Here is a 19,853-nt window from a genome sequence, read left to right on the forward strand (position 1 = left end):
ATATCTTTTTCAAGCAAACCAAAGTGTGTTCTAAAATAACCAAACCTACTTTCGTATGCTATTTGATTACTTTAAAACCCATTAAGTTTTATAACCAATAATTAATTCCTCTTAAAATCCTAGTTTATTTCTAAATTTAGGTGATTTTAAGTTCCAATCCTTGATTATCTATCAATGACTTTCACATATCGGTCCTTCAATCAAAGATTAACACAATACCCAATGGGTACCAACATTAGGTAAGTAAATCAAGCATACAAGGAAGGAATCAAAACTCGTATTTACGTAAAATAAGGAAATACCCAATCCAAATCTACAAATTAATTTAAAATATATTTCCCAACTCTGAAATCTAAAGAGTTTACTTACTCATAATGGTATTTACAAGAAAGATTGATGGAAAAGTAAAGAAAAACATGAGAAGAGGACTAAGATAGAAAAACATGAGAACCCAAAACTCTGGTTTTTGGAGCTCTAAAAGATGGTTGCAGCAGCTCCTCCCCATAAAAATGGCGTTCTCTTTCTCTCTATATTTTTATTTCTTTCCTTTTTTTGTTTTCTCCCGTTTCCTCTTGTGGCAAAAACTAGAAAATGATGAATTTATATGGTCCTAAAAAGTTGCCCTAAAAGTAAATAGAAGCCAAGAAGTGGATAGAAAATGGGGTATAAAATTATCCAAGTCAGTAGCATTATTCATGTTCTGGCAGTCTGCTTAGGGCACGGCTTAACCCTAAGCAACTTCTTAGCAAATTTTAGCCTCTAGTTGCACTGTCTGCTTAAGGTTAAGTAGACCCTCAGCAAATCTCTGCAGGTTAGAGTAAAATGGACTTTTCTGCTCATGCTTGACTGTAACACCCTAGGCAAATCCCACATCGACAAAACACGGGAGAGATGCTGGGTTTATAAGTTGGTGGTTCATAACCCCTAGTGACGCGTTTTAAAACCGTGAGGGCTTCAGTCTAGAGCGGACAATATCACTAGTGGGCCGGGCCATTACATTTGTGGTATCAGAGCTGCTCCGCGTGCAACCTTGAACGATGGTGGGGCAAACCTCAGCGAGGACGCTGAGTCCCATAAGGGGGGTGGATTGTAACACCCTAGGCAAATCCCACATCGACAAAACACGGGAGAGATGCTGGGTTTATAAGTTAGTGGTTCGTAACCCCTAGTGACGCGTTTTAAAACCGTGAGGGCTTCAGTCCAGAGCGGACAATATCACTAGTGGGACGGGCCATTACATTGACTTACAGCTTGACTTGTGCTACACCTTAAGCACTGCCGCTTTACCCTAAGTAGGATTTTAAGCAATTCTCGGCAAGTTGTGAAGTAAAAGCTTGAATATATAGGATTTAAGCCGTGCTTGACTTTCAGCTTGAACAGGCTTAAGGTTAAGCTTATATGACATACTCTAAGCAACATCATAAGCAAAGTCTCAAGCAAATTTCGGCTAACTTGCTATTTTAATGCTTGATTTCTTCAACTTTTCTCCATGTTTAAAGAATTCCAAATTTCTTCAAATCACTTCCTAATGCACTCATTGATCTTCGATTTGCCACAAAATCCTATCAAAAATAACAAAATTACAAAAATCAAATATAAAGTATCTAAAGTTAACAAATAAGCTAAAATAAAGCTAAAAACATAAAATATACTAAAATATAAGGGTAAAATGAATGCAAAATTACCATAAAATGCCGATATGAAATGAGTGTAACACCAAACCGAACTGAATTACATATATTAGAAACCGAACCGAAATAGATGAAAAATCGAATTGCTCTATTTCGGCTCGGTTAGGTTTAAACCGATCGGTTTTGATTTTTGATTAATTTTTTAATTTGAACTTGATTTTTAAGTTATTTGGTCTAATTTTGACTTTGGTTTGACGTAATGACCATTAATCAATGAAATTAAACAATTAATATTTATAAAATAAAATATAATTCATAAATTCTCCATAAAAATAAATCAATTCAAAAATCGATTTGGTTCTATTTAAATATATAAATTACTATTTGATTCGGTTCGGTTCAGTTTAATCGATTTTTTTTCTCTTCAAAACCAAACCGAACTGCTTACATTTTAAAACCAAACCGATTGAACCGAATTGACTCGATTCGATTCGATTTTTCGGTTTGAACTGAAATCTGCTTACCCCTACTTGTATCCACAGAATAATTTACTAACAAATGTCGACGCATGATTCACTAGTGTTGGCCTAATAAGGCTGTTGACTAATTAGCCCTTAATAATCATAACAATAGTAATAATAAGCTGTATTACTCCCGGAATTTGGATTGACAGCTGGTTGAGCATGATTCGTGGACAACTATCATTTCTTTAATAAATCCATAGCATGCATGCTGTACATAAATGAAAATGAGAAAAATATGGTCTTCTGTGGATATGTGTGAATTCATTACTTTGAAAAATCAGCGGGGATATTATTTGATTTTCAGTAAAAAACTTGCCTCGCACATTCGTGCCAAGTTGTGCCCGGTAACATAATGATGCAATGCAATGTGGCCTCATGAATCGCATTTTAGATTTTTAAACGTCAAGTAGCGCTTAATCTCCTTCTATAAATACCCTTAACCCTCCCACCATTTTCACATCGGTCACTCTTCAAACTCTTAAAGCTTATATCTCAAAAGCCATCCAAGAATTTCCAGGCCTTGTTAATTTTGAGATATGGCTACAAGAACTGTAGCCTACACTGCCCTTCTCCTGTCTCTCAACCTCCTCTTCTTCACATTGGTGAGCTCTTCCTCTTGCCCACCACCATCACCAAAACCAAAAGGCCCTTCACCTCAACCGAGTAACCCATCGCCAAAGCCAAAAACCCCGGCACCAAGCAACTGTTGTGGCAGTGGGTGTATAATAGGCTTTGAGGCGTGATGAATCACTATCTTTAAGGTATTAATTGCCCCCACTAGATTGCTGCAAGGTTATGGCATTATACCTCCAGGATACAACAAAGCCTGAAATCTGCAGACAGCAACTCCTGAAGATTTCCCTTAAGAACTCTTTATATGAACTGAATTTAGAGAGATTAGAAGAAAAGAAGAAGAAGAAGTATATCTCTAGATTGAAAAAACTCATCCATATTTATAATGAATGAAAAGCCATGGCACCTTTACTAGATAGACACATCTGTCTATCTCTAATAGATACAACTATTTGTGTAATAGACATGTCTGTTTATTAAAAGATACCTATACAAATAGTTGTGACTATTTATATAGACATATCTATTTATTAACAGATACCTATACAAACAGTTATGACTTTTGTATAGAACAGACATGTCTGTTTATTAACAGACACCTATATAAACAGTTGTGACTGTTTGTATAGAATTGACATGTCTGCCTATTAACAGACACATCTACTTGTTAATAAACACATCTGTTCGTAATTTATTTACGAAAATTACAATATGATAATTATTTTATTTTACACATATACGTATCAAGTGCTATAATAGAATTATATATATTGAATTATATATATATAATTCTATACATATTTCACTCTTGTCATTCCCTTATATTTTAATAATATAGGAATTCTTTCTCTCTATACTGTCTAACATACAAGCTATTTATAACAATCCCCCACTTAGCTTGTATTGTTAGATTCCATTGTTTCATGCATAATGAAAAGTATCTTTCGATTTAAACTTTTCCTTAGTGTAAGTATTTCAAAGTTCTAAAGAAATCATGGTGGCCTTAGCTTAAACCTAGATTCCTATTAAATAGAACCGGAAATACTACACACACGAATCAATTAGTTCGACTTAAAAAGTTCACCAAAATTTTAGCACGAATATGGCCTTGTGCTACCTCCTGTTTTCATGAACATTTACAAAAGTTATTCTCACTTTTGTTGAAGCGGCACCACTTCCTATGTTCATATAGGTGAAGTTTCCTTTGTAATAATTTTAAACTTCATTAAGAGTATAAATACTCATCCTCATTCCATTAACTTAATACACTAAGTATTTAATTACAACATTTACTAATGACTTGTTGTTACCCTTTAAACTTTATTTAGTAATAATACTATAAAGTAGGGTTCCCATCATTAGTAAATTTAATGGAATATTCTAAATCCTAATCAGCACATGTACTTATGATCATAACTCTCGAGAGCCCTTTTATTAAAAGATTTGCTAGATTATTATAGGATTTAACATAAACATGGTAATAACACCATTAGAGACTAATTGTCTTACATTTTTCATGTCTTAAGCTTATATATATATTTTCAATTGTATATTTTACTATAAGCTTTAACCATCGTGATTTGATTATCACAATATAAAGAAATAGATAGCACAGGTTGTGGCCACAACTTAATATCCGATAACAAGTTTCTCAGCCATTCAACTTCTTTACCAACATTTGCCAAAGATATAAATTCAGATTCTACTGTAGAATAAGTTATACAAGTTTGTTTCTTTGATGCCCAAGAAACAAAACCTCCACCTAAAGTGGACACCCAACCAAAGGTTGACTTATTATCCTTAGTACTACACATCCAATTGGCATTTATAACACTTTAGGATCTCCAACCATATTTGTTTCACTAGTCAACCATATAATCACATGTTTATAACATGAACTGCATAAATAATTCACAGTCTAGATTTGTACCTTATTTGCAGAAATAAATTGCTCCATAACTTATTTAAAATGAGAGTATCCAACAATAAAGAACCAAGCTAAACTTGCACACACACACAAATGCATACTCATTTGTCTTTTTGTCACTTCTTACAAATGACTTTTAAGGCTCTTATATTTACTACTCAAAATGTATCAACCTTTTGGCCTTTTTATTTAGTTACATCTTTTGGCCAAGAGACAACTTTTTGCATGAATACAACTCTTTATATGGTTTTAACACATTTGGAAATTTATCACAGAATAATCTATAGTTTATAATTCTTTTTTTTTTAATATCCAAACCTTGAAATTTCTTTCCAGTATTTCATACTAATATTACTAGTATAACTTGATAATTTAAATACTGCGAAAGCAATATCAGGTCTAGTGTAATACATAGCATATATTAAGCTATCAATAGCATTAGTATACTCAATTTGAGTAATTATTCTACCAAAATTTCCAGTCAATTTGCAACAAATATCATATGGAGTATTTGCTTCCCTCAATATAATGAAATTGACAAAGAGTAAAACCCCCACTATGTTACCGCTAGGTAGTTTAGACAGATCCCTCAAGGATAATAACCAAAATATAAATCTAGACAGTAATTTTAAAATTCTCCCAAGAATACATTAAAGAATAATAATATTGATTGTAGGTAAAAATGAAGAGAAGAGACAAAAAAAAAAGTTAATAGATTTTTTATTCCAAACTGCTATTTATAAAGCATTTGCATCTCTTCAAACATATACAATAGTTCACTTTGTATCTATTAGAATAATTATATCTGTTCACTTACACCTTTTAGAATAGACACAACAGTTCACTTCGTATCTCTTATAACAATTACATCTATTCTCTTGCACCTTTTACAACAGATACAATCATTCACTTTGTATTTCTTAGAATAATTACATCTGTTCACTTATACCTTTTACAACAGATACAACTGTTTACTTTGTATCTCTTAGTATAATTACATCTGTTCACTTATACCTCTTAGAACATATACAACCGTTCACTTATACCTCTTAGAACAGATACAACCATTCACTTATACCTTTTAGAACAAATACAACCATTCACTTTGTATCTCTTAGAACAATTATATTTGTTTACTTATACCTTTTATAATAGATACAACCGTTCACTTTGTATCTCTTAGAATAATTACATTTGTTCATTTACATCTTTTAAAACAAATATAATTATCGGTAATAAATAGTTCATTTTGATATCTTTTAATGAACAGATATAACTCTTTTGAAATGAGACAAATTTTTCTATCACTAATATTTTAACAATATCCCTACCTAGTTAATGATAGACACAATTATTATGAATTAGGATTTATGCATATAAAAAGTGTTTTTTTGACTTTTGCACATAAATCTTATTATCTTCTTTAACACATTCACCATGAGCTTTAGCATCATAATATAACCTTATATTTCTTCTAATTATAAGCATGTCATCAACATAAAATAAATTATCACATAAAAAACTTTTAATGTGTATATATTTCTGAATCTATTTAAAAGAAAAGTCGTATGTGGCATACAATAATTTTTTCCTATAATCATTCAAACTAGAAGTATGATGTGCTCTTATTCCTCATAATTGCAATGATTTAGGAACTACCAATTTCAAATCTTTAAACTTTGAAACAAAAATATGCAACTCATGGACTTATCCATAACAGGCATATTATTAAGTATTTAGAATTCAAAATATTTCATAATGAGAAATTTATCCGTACCTTTTTTTTCTGTATTATATTCGAATTCTAACGAATTCCAGATTTCCTTTGGAGATTTGACAGAGGTAAACAAATCTTATAGCATATCTGATGAGTTATTGAGAATATGACCTCTGCATGGCAATTCATCTTCTTTTCCTGATCTGCTTTCACCTTCTCAGTGAACATAATTTGTTCCTTAATATGATCAAGTTTCACGAACCCTTGATTCATCACGGAAACAGCCTTAAACTCCATTGTAATTAATACCTTAAAATTGTTGTGGCAGTGGGTGTATAATAGGCTTTGAGGCGTGATGAATCACTATCTTTAAGGTATTAATTGCCCCCACTAGATTGCTGCAAGGTTATGGCAATATACCTCCAGGATACAACAAAGCACAAATCTGTGACAAGAACTCTGAAGATTTCCCTTAAGAACTCTTTATATGAACTGAATTTAGAGAGATTAGAAGAAAAGAAGAAGAAGAAGTATATCTCTAGATTGAAAAAACTCATCCATATTTATAATGAATGAAAAGCCATGGCACCTTTACTAGATAGACACATCTGTCTATCTCCAATAGATACAACTATTTGTGTAATAGACATGTCTGTTTATTAAAAGATACCTATACAAATAGTTGTGACTATTTATATAGACATATCTATTTATTAACAGATACCTATACAAACAGTTATGACTTTTGTATAGAACAGACATGTCTGTTTATTAACAGACACCTATATAAACAGTTGTGACTGTTTGTATAGAATTGACATGTCTGCCTATTAACAGACACATCTACTTGTTAATAAACACATCTGTTCGTAATTTATTTACGAAAATTACAATATGATAATTATTTTATTTTACACATATACGTATCAAGTGCTATAATAGAATTATATATATTGAATTATATATATATAATTCTATACATATTTCACTCTTGTCATTCCCTTATATTTTAATAATATAGGAATTCTTTCTCTCTATACTGTCTAACATACAAGCTATTTATAACAGCAACCCATCGCCAAAGCCAAAAACCCCGGCACCAAGCAACCCATCGCCAAAGTTAAAACTCCCTTCACCTAAACCAAGCAACCCATCACCTAAACCAAGCAACCCATCGCCTACACCATCAAACGGTGCTTGCCCTAGGGACACATTAAAGCTTGGTGTATGTGTGGACCTGTTGAAGGGTTTGCTGGGCATTACAATTGGTAGCCCACCAACGACCCCTTGCTGCAGCCTTCTGACTGATCTTGTTGATTTGGAAGCCGCTGTTTGCCTTTGCACTACCATCAAAGCTAGTGTCTTGGGCATTAACATAAATCTTCCCATTGACCTTAGCTTGTTGCTCAACTCCTGTGGGAGGAAGGTTCCTGAAGGATTCAAGTGCGCATAAATTCATTCCACTCGATCAGTTCCAAATTAATTATTTTCAATAATTTCCTATATATGGTTGCGATGCGCTTATCGCATTAAATCAATAATTTCTCATTATGTTTTTATTTTCTGGATAAAAAGGCTTCTAGCCTTTTTGCATTTGTATCTTTCCACAGAATTTAATTTAGTAAAAATTATATTTTCGTATTTGCAGCTTCTTGCATTTGTAATTTATTTATTTCTGCCCTTCATGAGGAAGATAATCTTGGTGCTTAATTATTATATAGGAGAACTCATCCATTATTCCGTGCAATATATACATTTTAGAGCTTAATATGCTCTATGCAGTTTGGGACGAAGCAACAATAAATAAGCACGTGATTCTAATTCTATTAATTCCATTTACTCTAAATATATAATATATATTATGTTCGAAATTATGAGCTTGACTGTGTTAAAATATCCTTTTTCCATTTTTCTTTTCTAGAAAGATTGAATCCAGTGCCAATATTAATCATTCATCTCTGGTTGATTATTCACTAATTACGATTACTCAATACTTTACGAAGGATTTGTTTTTTTTCCTTTTCAACAAATTTAATTTAAAAAAGTTGGCCTGTTTATGGAAATTGTTTGACATTACCTGAAACTTGATTGGGGGTAAATAGATTAAGGAAGCAGAACTTTCTATGAAGTGTAGAAAAAATTCTTGTTTGATTTGTATTATCAAACCAACTTTTAGGGAAGTAGAGCATTCTACTTTTTTTTGTATAGGGGAAGTAACTTATTTAAGTGGAGTTTAATAAATTATATTTCCCTAGTTAAGTATGATGAATTTACCAATTTATCATTTAATTTGTTAAATTTTAAATTATTTTATGGATATTATTATCTTTTATAATTTAGATACAAACTAAATTCTAAAAAGCTAATTTATATACTAAATAAATTTATATCATACTTTTCAAAAAATAAATTCCCTATAAGTATATTTTCTAAATAATATACTTGTCTGAAAGTAGAGTATGTGTAATTCAATAAGGCCTTCAGTGAGTATAAATTTATTATTCATAATAATTTTTACTTATAAAAAAAGTAGCTGAAATAACAAGTATAAAATAATATTACTTATAATTATTCGAGAATACGGTCATTGTACTTTTTTTTTGACATATGGTCATTCAACTATGTGTATAAATGAGTTTATTTTGAGTATAGTTATCACACACAATCATTCAGTTTTTGTGAGTATTTTCATAAAAATTATTAAACTTTAATTTTCTTTATAAAACTTACTGAATTTCAATTTGATTTCATAAAAGTCACCATAATCGGAAATGATTTTCACGTTAACTTGCTGACATATCAACTATTTTATAAATAAAATTATCTAACTAGTAGTTATAGATAGAAAAGAAATGGAGAAAGGGAAGGGGTTTCATGGTATTATGGGGGATAGCTGAATGTATTTTATACATATTATTTCTATTTTTTTAAAGAAATTAATAAAATAAGATAATTTTATTTATAAAATAATTGACAGTCCAGCAGGTTAATTTGAAAATTTTAATTTTCGGTTACAACAACTTTTATAAAATCAAATTGAATTTATTGAGTTTTATTAAAAAAAATTAAAATGCAGTGATTTTTATGAAAGTAATTATAAAATTGAGTAAACATGTGTGATATTTACCCTTCATTTTGATTAATAAAAAATTTTCAATGTATCAATAAATTTTTATCATTTAAACTCAATTTTAATGATTTCACGATGTGATCACATGCAAATCAGAATTCAATGAAGCATCACACCAAAATTGTTTACATGGCATCCAAATTAAATAACAAAGAAGATAAGTAAACAAAATTATGGGATCCCATTCTATATTGTTAATAATAATAAAAAAGGCTTCGCAAAATTATAATAATCGTAATAATTGTTATATTTGTTATTATTATATGTTATATGCCTTTTGGCTGGAGTTGACAATGTGTCTACCCCATTTAACTACTTATAAAATTAAATGAGAAAAAAATTAATTAATCCATTTAGTGTACATATAAATCGCGGATAATAACGTGTGAAAAGCGAAATCTCAATAATATTGAAAAAAAAAAAGGTTCAATGAAAAAAAATTGCTCAATACATAAATTTACTCTTAAACTTTATTAAAAAAACTTCATAATATTCTGAATTTTTAAAATATTTAACAATAAACCTTACATCTGAAAATTAAGATACCATTCAGATTCTAGTCAGCAGATCACAATATCAGCATGGTTGGAATTCATGCTCTTTAATTTAAAGATTTAAAGAATATCTAAACTTCAATTTATATGAATTAAAATGTGATCATAAAAAGTTTTAAAAGTTCAAAGTGTCACGATAAATTTTTGCCCAAGACACAATCATATAGGTTCACATATTTAATAGGTAGATTACATTATATATCTTATATCTTAAGTTTATGATAAATCGAATTTAAACAAGAAAAATTTTAAAAGAATATATACATGTTGACACATATTTTCCTCTATTTTTTAGCTAAAACACACATGACTTTTTTTTTTTTTTTAATCTGACAACGGAAGTTCATATGCTTATTTTTTAAGACATGTAGAAAATAAATAAATAAAAATACATGGCAAACATTGCATGCCCTAAACTTATATGCTGTAAAATTCCGACTGCCAGAATACACTCCTTCGATAGATAAATCATAATAATGAATGTATAATATAACTTGTCTTCGCAGAATAAATATATATCTTCCCTGAGTTTACGAAAATGATTGTTGTTGACTATAAAAAATAGCTTCTTTACAGAAGAATTGAAAATAGAAAATAATAAAAAGAAATTCTCCCCCACTCCAGGGATTCTGTCCATCCAGAAATGGTTATGCATGAGTCCACACTTTATGCCTGGCTGCAAGTTCAAGGACAGAAAATGAGGGATGCAGGAGAATACTTCACCCACGTGCCCACTAAAGCAAGCAATATACACGTTATTATCCGTACAATGTGCTTACGCGTAACATTCAATATTTTCAAAAGAAAATCATTATCTTCCACGCTTAAATGCCAGATCATGCAGAGCATTTTTTTTTTCTTTCGAATCGATGTGTACATAATGAAGCAATCAAACCAATCAAGTTCAAATAGATAGGGAAATTGGGGGAAAATTTAGGAGTTTCTGAAATTGAAGCAAATTGACTTAATTGAGACTCAATTTGGTCAATTGGAGTGAATTAGAGTGTGTTTGAATGGTGAGAATTGAAAGTGAATGCTGGTTGGTAAGTTTCAATTCTGGACAGCCTAACCATGGTCCACTTAAAGGACTAAAATTGAAATTCTGCTACTCTAATTGGTGTGAGGCCAATTGGAGATGAAAATTAAGACATAATTCAATAATTTTTGTATAGAAACCTTGCCCTGAAAATGAACTTAAGTTAGTGAAAAATTTGGTCAAACCCGGATTAGGCACACTGCTACTGTAGAGAAATGACCATATGAATAGCACTTATTCAAATAGTCATAACTTGGTGTAGAAAGGTCTAAATGACCTGATTTTTACACCATTTGAAAGTTGTGACATGGTACTACAACTTTTATGAAGAACACAAACCCAAATTCTGCCTATAATCAAGTCGAATTATCAACCAAAGTTGGTTGCTCAAAACTGCTAGAACCAAGAATTGCCCAGAATTTCTGGATTGTAACTAATCCGGCCAGCCCTAGAAAAATAGACATAACTTGAGCTACAAAATTTTAAATGGAGTGATTCAAATAGCGAAATAAAATAGACACAATAAGAAACAACTTTGATGAATGACATTTAGCCAAACTCCCACTATAGCAAGACCAATGGAATAGTAAAAAACAGTGACCTAAAACTGAAAATTTATAATTTCTCTTAGGAAGCTTTGAATTTAGAATGGCAATCAATGCCAACAAATTTGACACTCAACAAATTTGATTCAATTAACTAAAATATATGCTCAATTGAATCATTTAAATGATAATTGTCATAATTAACCTAAAATATATATGATTAATGTGACATTGTACATAATCAGTTAATTTAATTTACTCAATTAAATGTTTAATAGACTAAAGTATGTGATCATTGTGATATGTCACATACTCAAAATAATTCAATTGATTTAAATATATATTTAATTGAATTAATTAAATGATAATGGTTATAATAGTCTCAAATATATATGATTAATGTAATATCATAGATAATCATTTGATTCAATTAATTCAATTAAAAACTTAATTGACCAAAATTGTAACATTCCGAATTTTCAAATACTTATTTTATATGTAAATATTTTATTCTAACCCTGGTATTGTAGACTTCACGTAGGTACTTTTGTTTCGTGAAAATACAATCGTAGCCCGGATTTGTGTTTTCGGGTCGAACAGACAGACGGCTTAAGCTACTTCAGAGCCAGGTTAAGATTATAGGCTACCCCACAGCTTCCAAATATCCCGGATACGTTTCCAGTATCAGAGTTGACGTAGATAAGCTCGAATTCTAAGTTTCGGGTTTAGATTAAAAATCCATAAAATATTCATGGTAGGTTAGAAAATTATAATTCTTTTTGCATTAACTTAATAATATTGCTAAGGACCCCGGGCCAGAATTTTAGAATTTTTAAAGCTCATTTGAATAGTTTTTGCAAAAGGGTTAATTGTAGAGACTAACTGGTAATTTTTCAAATTGTGGTTTTTGACTATTTGGACGAGCCCAGAAGGGGCCATGTGATGTAATTGACATATGGTTATATGACTTGCAAATATAGAAGTGTATTTTGAGTCATTTTGTAGGATAGATAAGTCCTAGGTATAGGGAAAATTCTGTCGGATTTTCGGCACGACTTAGGATGCCTTTGGTTATTTTTAAGCTTGTGTTGAGTCAATTATATTAAATAATTGAAATGAAATTGTCAGGTGAGCCGAGATAGCCTTCATTCTCTACCAAGTAGCCACAGTGACTTCGGTTCATGTCTGTGATTAAAATATTGACTTTAATTATAATTTTAATATTACTATATGTTCAGGCATGTTCATGCATCAGTTATAAATATATATTTATATAGTTAAATACTAGGCACATTTTATATTGCATCTTTATTTGATGAAATGCTATGGATGTTATTTTATTATAATTTGGAGCAGTGTGTGTGTGTTGCCGTACGTGTGGTGTGTGGTATTGGATATGGACAGGATGGGTAAACGCGGTTGGAGCTTGACTCACTGAGACCCGATCCTTTTATTGATAAGTCGGGGTAGGCATGGCTCGAGATAATCTCGCTGGCTCCCACATTTGGTCTATTAAGCGAAAGTCCAGCTTGAGATGTACTCGCTGGCAGAGGATGGATTAAGAGAGCTGTATAGGGGATCAGCTCCCATATGTGTACCGTTTGCATATTATATGGGTGCGTGAGTACTTCAAATTACCTTTTTACTGTTATAATGTGATTTGTATGAAAATTATACAGGTGTTGCATTCCACTTTTTAGGATGCATTAGCTTTAAATAGCTATAGAAATTGTGCTTAAAATCGATATTTTACTCTCTGAGTCTAATGCTCACTCCTGTTTACCTTATTTTTTCAGGATACAGGAGATTTCTTGTTGAGTTCTAACCTGCCTCTCTCCTTCACAGGCAATCTATTAATACCTATTATGTTTTGTATAATTTTACTAACTTTTAGAACTTTGCATATGTTAGAAGCATTTTATTTGAATTGAGACAATATAATATTATGTTAAATTTGTAAGAACATTAAATGTATATATGTGTGCGTGTGATTAGATTGGATGAGGGAGCTGAGCTTCCATTTGATTTTATGACATGATGAGTATGTGGAGGGTGAGCTGAGCTTCCTAAATTTTTATATATTGTGCTTACAAGTCGAGTGAGTCAAAAACTCCCCGTTGTTTGATCCATATTATGGCTAGACTCCGTTCGGTTGTTTTCTTGAAATTGGGCTTAATATGGGCCTTAGGATTGGGTTAAAGAATAGTTAGACTTTCTACGGGCTTTAGAGGCTTTAAACTGGCCCGGGTCCTAGTGCTGATCCGGTCCATAAGTTAGGTTGTGATAAAAATAAGTGATTGAAATGATATGTTACATACTCAAATTAATTCAATTAATTTAAATATATATTCAATTAAATCAGTTAAATGGTAATTTTTGCAATTAGCTCAAATATATATGATCAATATGATATGTCATATACTCAAATTGATTTAATTGACTCAAATATATATTCAATTAAATTATAATTTTTACAATTGACTCAAATATATATAATTAGTGTGACATTACACATAATCAATTTGATTCAATTGACTCAATTAAAAACTAAGTTGACTAAAATATATGATTAATGTGACTTATTACAATTCAAATTAATTCAGTTGACTCAAATATATACATTCAATTGAATCAACTGAATTATAATTTCGTAATAGACTTAAATATATATAATTAATATGATATTGCACATAATCAATTGAGGCAATTGAGTCAATTAAAGGCTCAATTGACTAAAATATATAATTAATATGGTATGTCAAATACTCAAATTGATTCAGCTGACTCAAATATATATTAAATTGAATCAAATAAATTATAGTTTTTGCAATTAATATAATCAATGTGACATGTCACATATTTAGTTTATTTGATTGATTAAAACATATATTGAATTGAATTCACATAAATTTACCATATTTACTCAAATCAAATATGAATATTAATTTACCTGTCACTGTCTAATTCAATTTCGTATCACAGATCAAATTTAAATTAATTTTAAATTGAATAATAATTATTTAATTTAATTTAAATTAAAATTATTTTTTCAAATCAAATAATTAAAAAGTCAGAAAATAAAATTAAAAGGGAGAGGAATAATTTGATTTAATTATAATTAATCCTAACATTAACCGGCCATTTTTTTTTTAAACTAAACTAGCCAGATTAAAGGTAGAAAATTTGGCATGTTCTACCTTACACATTTTATGTAATATACATGATTTTTATCAATTGGTACAAAGTTAAGGAAAAAAAATAAAAAAGCCTCCAAATGATAAATATTGGCTAAGAGAAAATTGTTTCATCACAAATATTGGCTAAAGAAAAAGTATACGTGGATTGAACTCTTTAAAGCTTCAATAAATTAAAATTAAAATAAATTTTCAAAATTAAAATTTAAATATTAAGTATATGTTATTAAAATTCAAATAATTATATATGTTTTCTTCAGTGTGTGTAGAGAAGAAGTTTATTTTTTTTTTCTTCTTGAAAATGAAAGTATAATTTATTACTATTTGCTAAAAAAGAGGATGTAGTTGGAGGGAAAGTAATAAAAGAGAAAAGAGTAAAGGATGGAGTGAAATTTTACCTCAAAAAATATAAAAGGTAAACGAGACATTTTGTATTACTAAAACCTTTTTGATCCACATTAATTATGGATCTATTTAATCCCTCAATCATCGTCAGTTTAATCCATTTCACATGCAGTTTTCTAAGCATTGCTTGTATCTAGGGGTGAGCATTCGGTTCGAACCGAACCAAACTGAATTGAATTACATATATTAGAAACTGAACAGAACTCAAATGGGTGAAAAATCGAATCGAACCGAATCACTCTATTTCGGTTCAGTTAGATTTAAACCGATCGGTTTTTATTTTTGATTAATTTTTTAATTTAAACTTGATTTTTAAGTTATTTGGTCTAATTTTGACTTTGGTTTGAACCTAATAACTATTAATCAATAAAATTAAATAATTAATATTTATAAAATAAAATATAATTTATAAATTCTCCATAAAAATAAATCAATTTAAAAATCGATTCGGTTCAATTTGATTCGATTTGAATGTATAAATTACTATTTAGTTCGGTTCGGTTTAATCGATTTTTTTTCTCTTCAAAACAGAACCGAACTGATTACATTTAAAAACCGAACCGATTGAATCGAATTGACTCGATTCAATTCGATTTTTCGGTTTGAGCCGAAATCTGCTCACCCCTACTTGTATCCACAGAATAATTTACTAACAAATATCGACGCATGATTCATTAGTGTCGGCCTAATAAGGCTGTTGACTAATTAGCCCTTAATAATCATAACAATAGTAATAATAAGCTGTATTACTCCAGGAATTTGGATTGACAGCTGGTTGAGCATGATTCGTGGACAACTATCATTTCTTTAATACATCCATAGCATGCATGCTGTACATATATGAAAATAAGAAAAATATGGTCTTTTGTGGATATCTGTGAATTCATTACTCTGAAAAATCAGCGGGGATATTATTTGATTTTCAGTAAAAAACTTGCCTCGTACATTCGTGCCAAGTTGTGCCCGATAACATAATGATGCAATGCAATGTGGCCTCATGAATCGCATTTTAGATTTTTAAATGTCAAGTAGCGCTTAATCTACTTCTATAAATGCCCTTAACCCTCCCACCATTTTCATATCGGTCACTCTTCAAACTCTTAAAGCTTATATCTCAAAAGCCATCCAAGAATTTCCAGGCCTTGTTAATTTTGAGATATGGCTTCAAGAACTGTGGCCTACACTGCCCTTCTCCTGTCTCTCAACCTCCTCTTCTTCACATTGGTGAGCTCTTCCTCTTGCCCACCACCATCACCAAAACCAAAAGGCCCTTCACCTCAACCGAGTAACCCATCGCCAAAGCCAAAAACCCCGGCACCAAGCAACCCATCGCCAAAGCCAAAACTCCCTTCACCTCAACCGAGTAACCCATCCCCAAAGCCAAAAACCCCGGCACCAAGCAACCCATCGCCAAAGCCAAAACTCCCTTCACCTAAACCAAGCAACCCATCACCTAAACCAAGCAACCCATCGCCTACACCATCAAACGGTGCTTGCCCTAGGGACACATTAAAGCTTGGTGTATGTGTGGACCTGTTGAAGGGTTTGCTGGGCATTACAATTGGTAGCCCACCAACGACCCCTTGCTGCAGCCTTCTGACTGATCTTGTTGATTTGGAAGCCGCTGTTTGCCTTTGCACTACCATCAAAGCTAGTGTCTTGGGCATTAACATAAATCTTCCCATTGACCTTAGCTTGTTGCTCAACTCCTGTGGGAGGAAGGTTCCTGAAGGATTCAAGTGCGCATAAATTCATTCCACTCGATCAGTTCCAAATTAATAATTTTCAATAATTTCCTATATATGGTTGCGATACGCTTATCGCATTAAATCAATAATTTCTCATTATGTTTTTATTTTCTGGATAAAAAGGCTTCTAGCCTTTTTGCATTTGTATCTTTCCACAGAATTTAATTTAGTAAAAATTATATTTTCGTATTTGCAGCTTCTTGCATTTGTAATTTATTTATTTCTGCCCTTCATGAGGAAGATAATCTTGGTGCTTAATTATTATATAGGAGAACTCATCCATTATTCCGTGCAATATATACATTTTAGAGCTTAATATGCTCTATGCAGTTTGGGACGAAGCAACAATAATTAAGCACGTGATTCTAATTCTATTAATTCCATTTACTCTAAATGTATAATATATATTATGTTCGAAATTATGAGCTTGACTGTGTTAAAATATCCTTTTTCCATTTTTCTTTTCTAGAAAGATTGAATCCAGTGCCAATATTAATCATTCATCTCTGGTTGATTATTCACTAATTACGATTACTCAATACTTTACGAAGGATTTTTTTTTTTCCTTTTCAACAAATTTGATTTAAAAAAGTTGGCCTGTTTATGGAAATTGTTTGACATTACCTGAAACTTGATTGGGGTAAATAGATTAAGGAAGTAGAACTTTCTATGAAGTGTAGAAAAAATTGATCTTGTTTGATTTTTATTATCAAATCAACTTTTAGGGAAGTAGAGCATTCTACTTTTCTTTGTACAAGGGAAGTAACTTATTTAAGTGGAGTTTAGTAAATTGCATTTCCCTAGTTAAGTATGATGAATTTACCAATTTATCATTTAGTTTGTTAAATTTTAAATTATTTTTATGGATATTATTATCTTTTATAATTTAGATACAAACTAAATTCTAAAAAGCTAATTTATACACTACATAAAATTATATCATACTTTTCAAAAAATAAATTCCCTATAAGTATATTTTCTAAATAATATACTTATATGAAAGTAGAGTATGTGTAATACAATAAGGCCTTCAGTGAGTATAAATTTATTATTAATAATAATTTTTACTTATAAAAAAAAAAGTAGCTGAAATAATAAGTATAAAATAATATTACTCATTGTACTTTTTTTTTGACATATGGTCATTCAACTATACGTATAAATGAGTTTATTTTGAATATAGTTATCACACACAATCAGTCAGTTTTTGTGAGTATTTTCATAAAAATTATTAAAATTTAATTTTCTTTATAAAACTTACTGAATTTCAATTTGATTTCATAAAAGTTACCATAATCAGAAATGATTTTTACGTTAACTTGCTGACATATCAATGATGTGTGTAAGCAGCAAGTGCACGGGTTACAGTAGTATAGTTTTAAAAAATGATATCGATCCCACAGGGAATTGTGCTTAAATTGAAAATAAAAGTATAAGCTAATTAGAACAGCAAAATTTAAAGATGTAAAATGAAATTTGAAATTAAAATTGGTATTTGAAGAATTTAAGCTAAATCAAACAATTAATTAAACTAAATTACTAAGATTTAAATTGAAATTGCTATTTATAAATTTTGGAGGAATTAAATCTAAATTCAATAAAAATTAAAGTGATTCTAGAGATTGGATTTTCCATATTGTTTGCATGTGGTTTATCCCTAATTTAGCCAAACACATGAGAATTGCAATTTTGAGGGAAATCAATTCTTAAATTTTTGAAACCTTTTTCAAGCATTTCAAAGTTGGTTTTCATTAAATCAAACCCTGTTTTCACGGTATTTCAAACCTAACAAAAACCCAATTAAAGCTCTAATTGATTTTGGAAAGTCCCCTTAATTCTCTTAGCTTATCTCTAACACCAAGAAAACCAAGTTTATTGCAAGATTATCTATCCCTAATATTCACTTTTCAGTCCATCTATTAAGGATTAAAGCTTAACTTAATGAGGGCCCATTCATCAAGCAAGGCAACAAGCTCACAAGCAATAAATCAAAATGTAACAATCTTCATTTAAATGGCTAAATCAGTTCAAAACCACAATACAAATTAATATTTACAAACCCATCTCTAGAATCTCCAACAACTACTCACAAATCATTGTTTCAAGACAAACCCAAGTGTATAGATGAAGAAATAATGGAAATCTAAGTTAAGGAATAGAAAAACCCAGAAGAGTGCTGCAGAATCTGCTGCTGGATGAGTGCAGAACGAGCTCCTGCAGCTGCTGGAAAAGATGGCTTCACGTGATCCCTCTTCCTCCCTTTCTTTCTTGCCAAAATTGCCTCCCTCCCTTCTTATGGAAAGAAAATGATAAAGGAGACTTTATATAGGTGAGGGGACTGCCCTAGAATGGGTAAAAAGGGGAAAGGTTCCAGAGAAAGTGAGGTAAAAAATCAGAGTAACGCAAGTGCCACGTCAGCCATTTCCAGTAAAAACAACATAAGCTGAACTGGTTGTGTCGCGGGTTGTGTCGCGGGTTGTGTAACAATCTGCCTGAATATCTAACGCTCGACACAACCTGCGATATAAGCTAAATTGGTTGTGCTGCAGGCTGTGTAACTCTCGGCCATTTTTTTAGTCAACTTCAAAAATTTTTACAGTTCAACTCTAATCTCCTCCAAATGGCTACTGTGATCAAAATACACCAAATTTATCCAAATTTAACCTACAAAACAAATAAATTTCAAAAATTAAACTAAGAAGTGTGAAAATTATAAAATTGACTAAATATATGCTAATATCTATAATAATAGCTATGAACAAAGGTAAATTATGTGCAAAAATTACTCCTAAATGATGATCTAACATGCATGCATCAAATTCCCCCATACTCAAACTCTTGCTTGTCCCCAAGCAAAATTTCATTAAAA

General features: G+C 30.8%; 2 protein-coding genes across 2 annotated transcripts; both read left to right on the plus strand.

Annotated features, from left to right (window-relative positions):
* The first annotated feature begins 2,653 nt into the window (after positions 1-2,653).
* On the plus strand, positions 2,654-7,976 carry LOC131174739 (14 kDa proline-rich protein DC2.15-like). Its single transcript, XM_058138601.1, has 2 exons — positions 2,654-2,834; positions 7,501-7,976. The coding sequence occupies exons 1-2, from the start codon at positions 2,692-2,694 to the stop codon at positions 7,823-7,825; spliced, it is 468 nt and encodes a 155-aa protein (XP_057994584.1). The 5' UTR covers positions 2,654-2,691; the 3' UTR covers positions 7,826-7,976.
* Positions 7,977-16,292: 8,316 nt separating this feature from the next.
* Positions 16,293-17,173, plus strand: LOC131174469 (lipid transfer protein EARLI 1-like). The gene has a single exon (XM_058137922.1). The coding sequence runs from the start codon at positions 16,395-16,397 to the stop codon at positions 16,983-16,985; it is 591 nt and encodes a 196-aa protein (XP_057993905.1). The 5' UTR covers positions 16,293-16,394; the 3' UTR covers positions 16,986-17,173.
* Positions 17,174-19,853: the final 2,680 nt, after the last annotated feature.

Source organism: Hevea brasiliensis, chromosome 16 (assembly GCF_030052815.1).
Source record: "Hevea brasiliensis isolate MT/VB/25A 57/8 chromosome 16, ASM3005281v1, whole genome shotgun sequence".
NCBI lineage: Eukaryota > Viridiplantae > Streptophyta > Magnoliopsida > Malpighiales > Euphorbiaceae > Hevea > Hevea brasiliensis.

Excerpts from the sequence above, each read along its gene's own strand:
- LOC131174739 (XM_058138601.1), top strand. The coding sequence starts at position 2,692 with ATGGCTACAAGAACTGTAGCCTACACTGCCCTTCTCCTGTCTCTCAAC. Across the intron at positions 2,835-7,500 it reads CCGAGTAACCCATCGCCAAA|CCCTTCACCTAAACCAAGCA; the intron begins GCCAAAAACCCC and ends AAAGTTAAAACT.
- LOC131174469 (XM_058137922.1), top strand. The coding sequence starts at position 16,395 with ATGGCTTCAAGAACTGTGGCCTACACTGCCCTTCTCCTGTCTCTCAAC.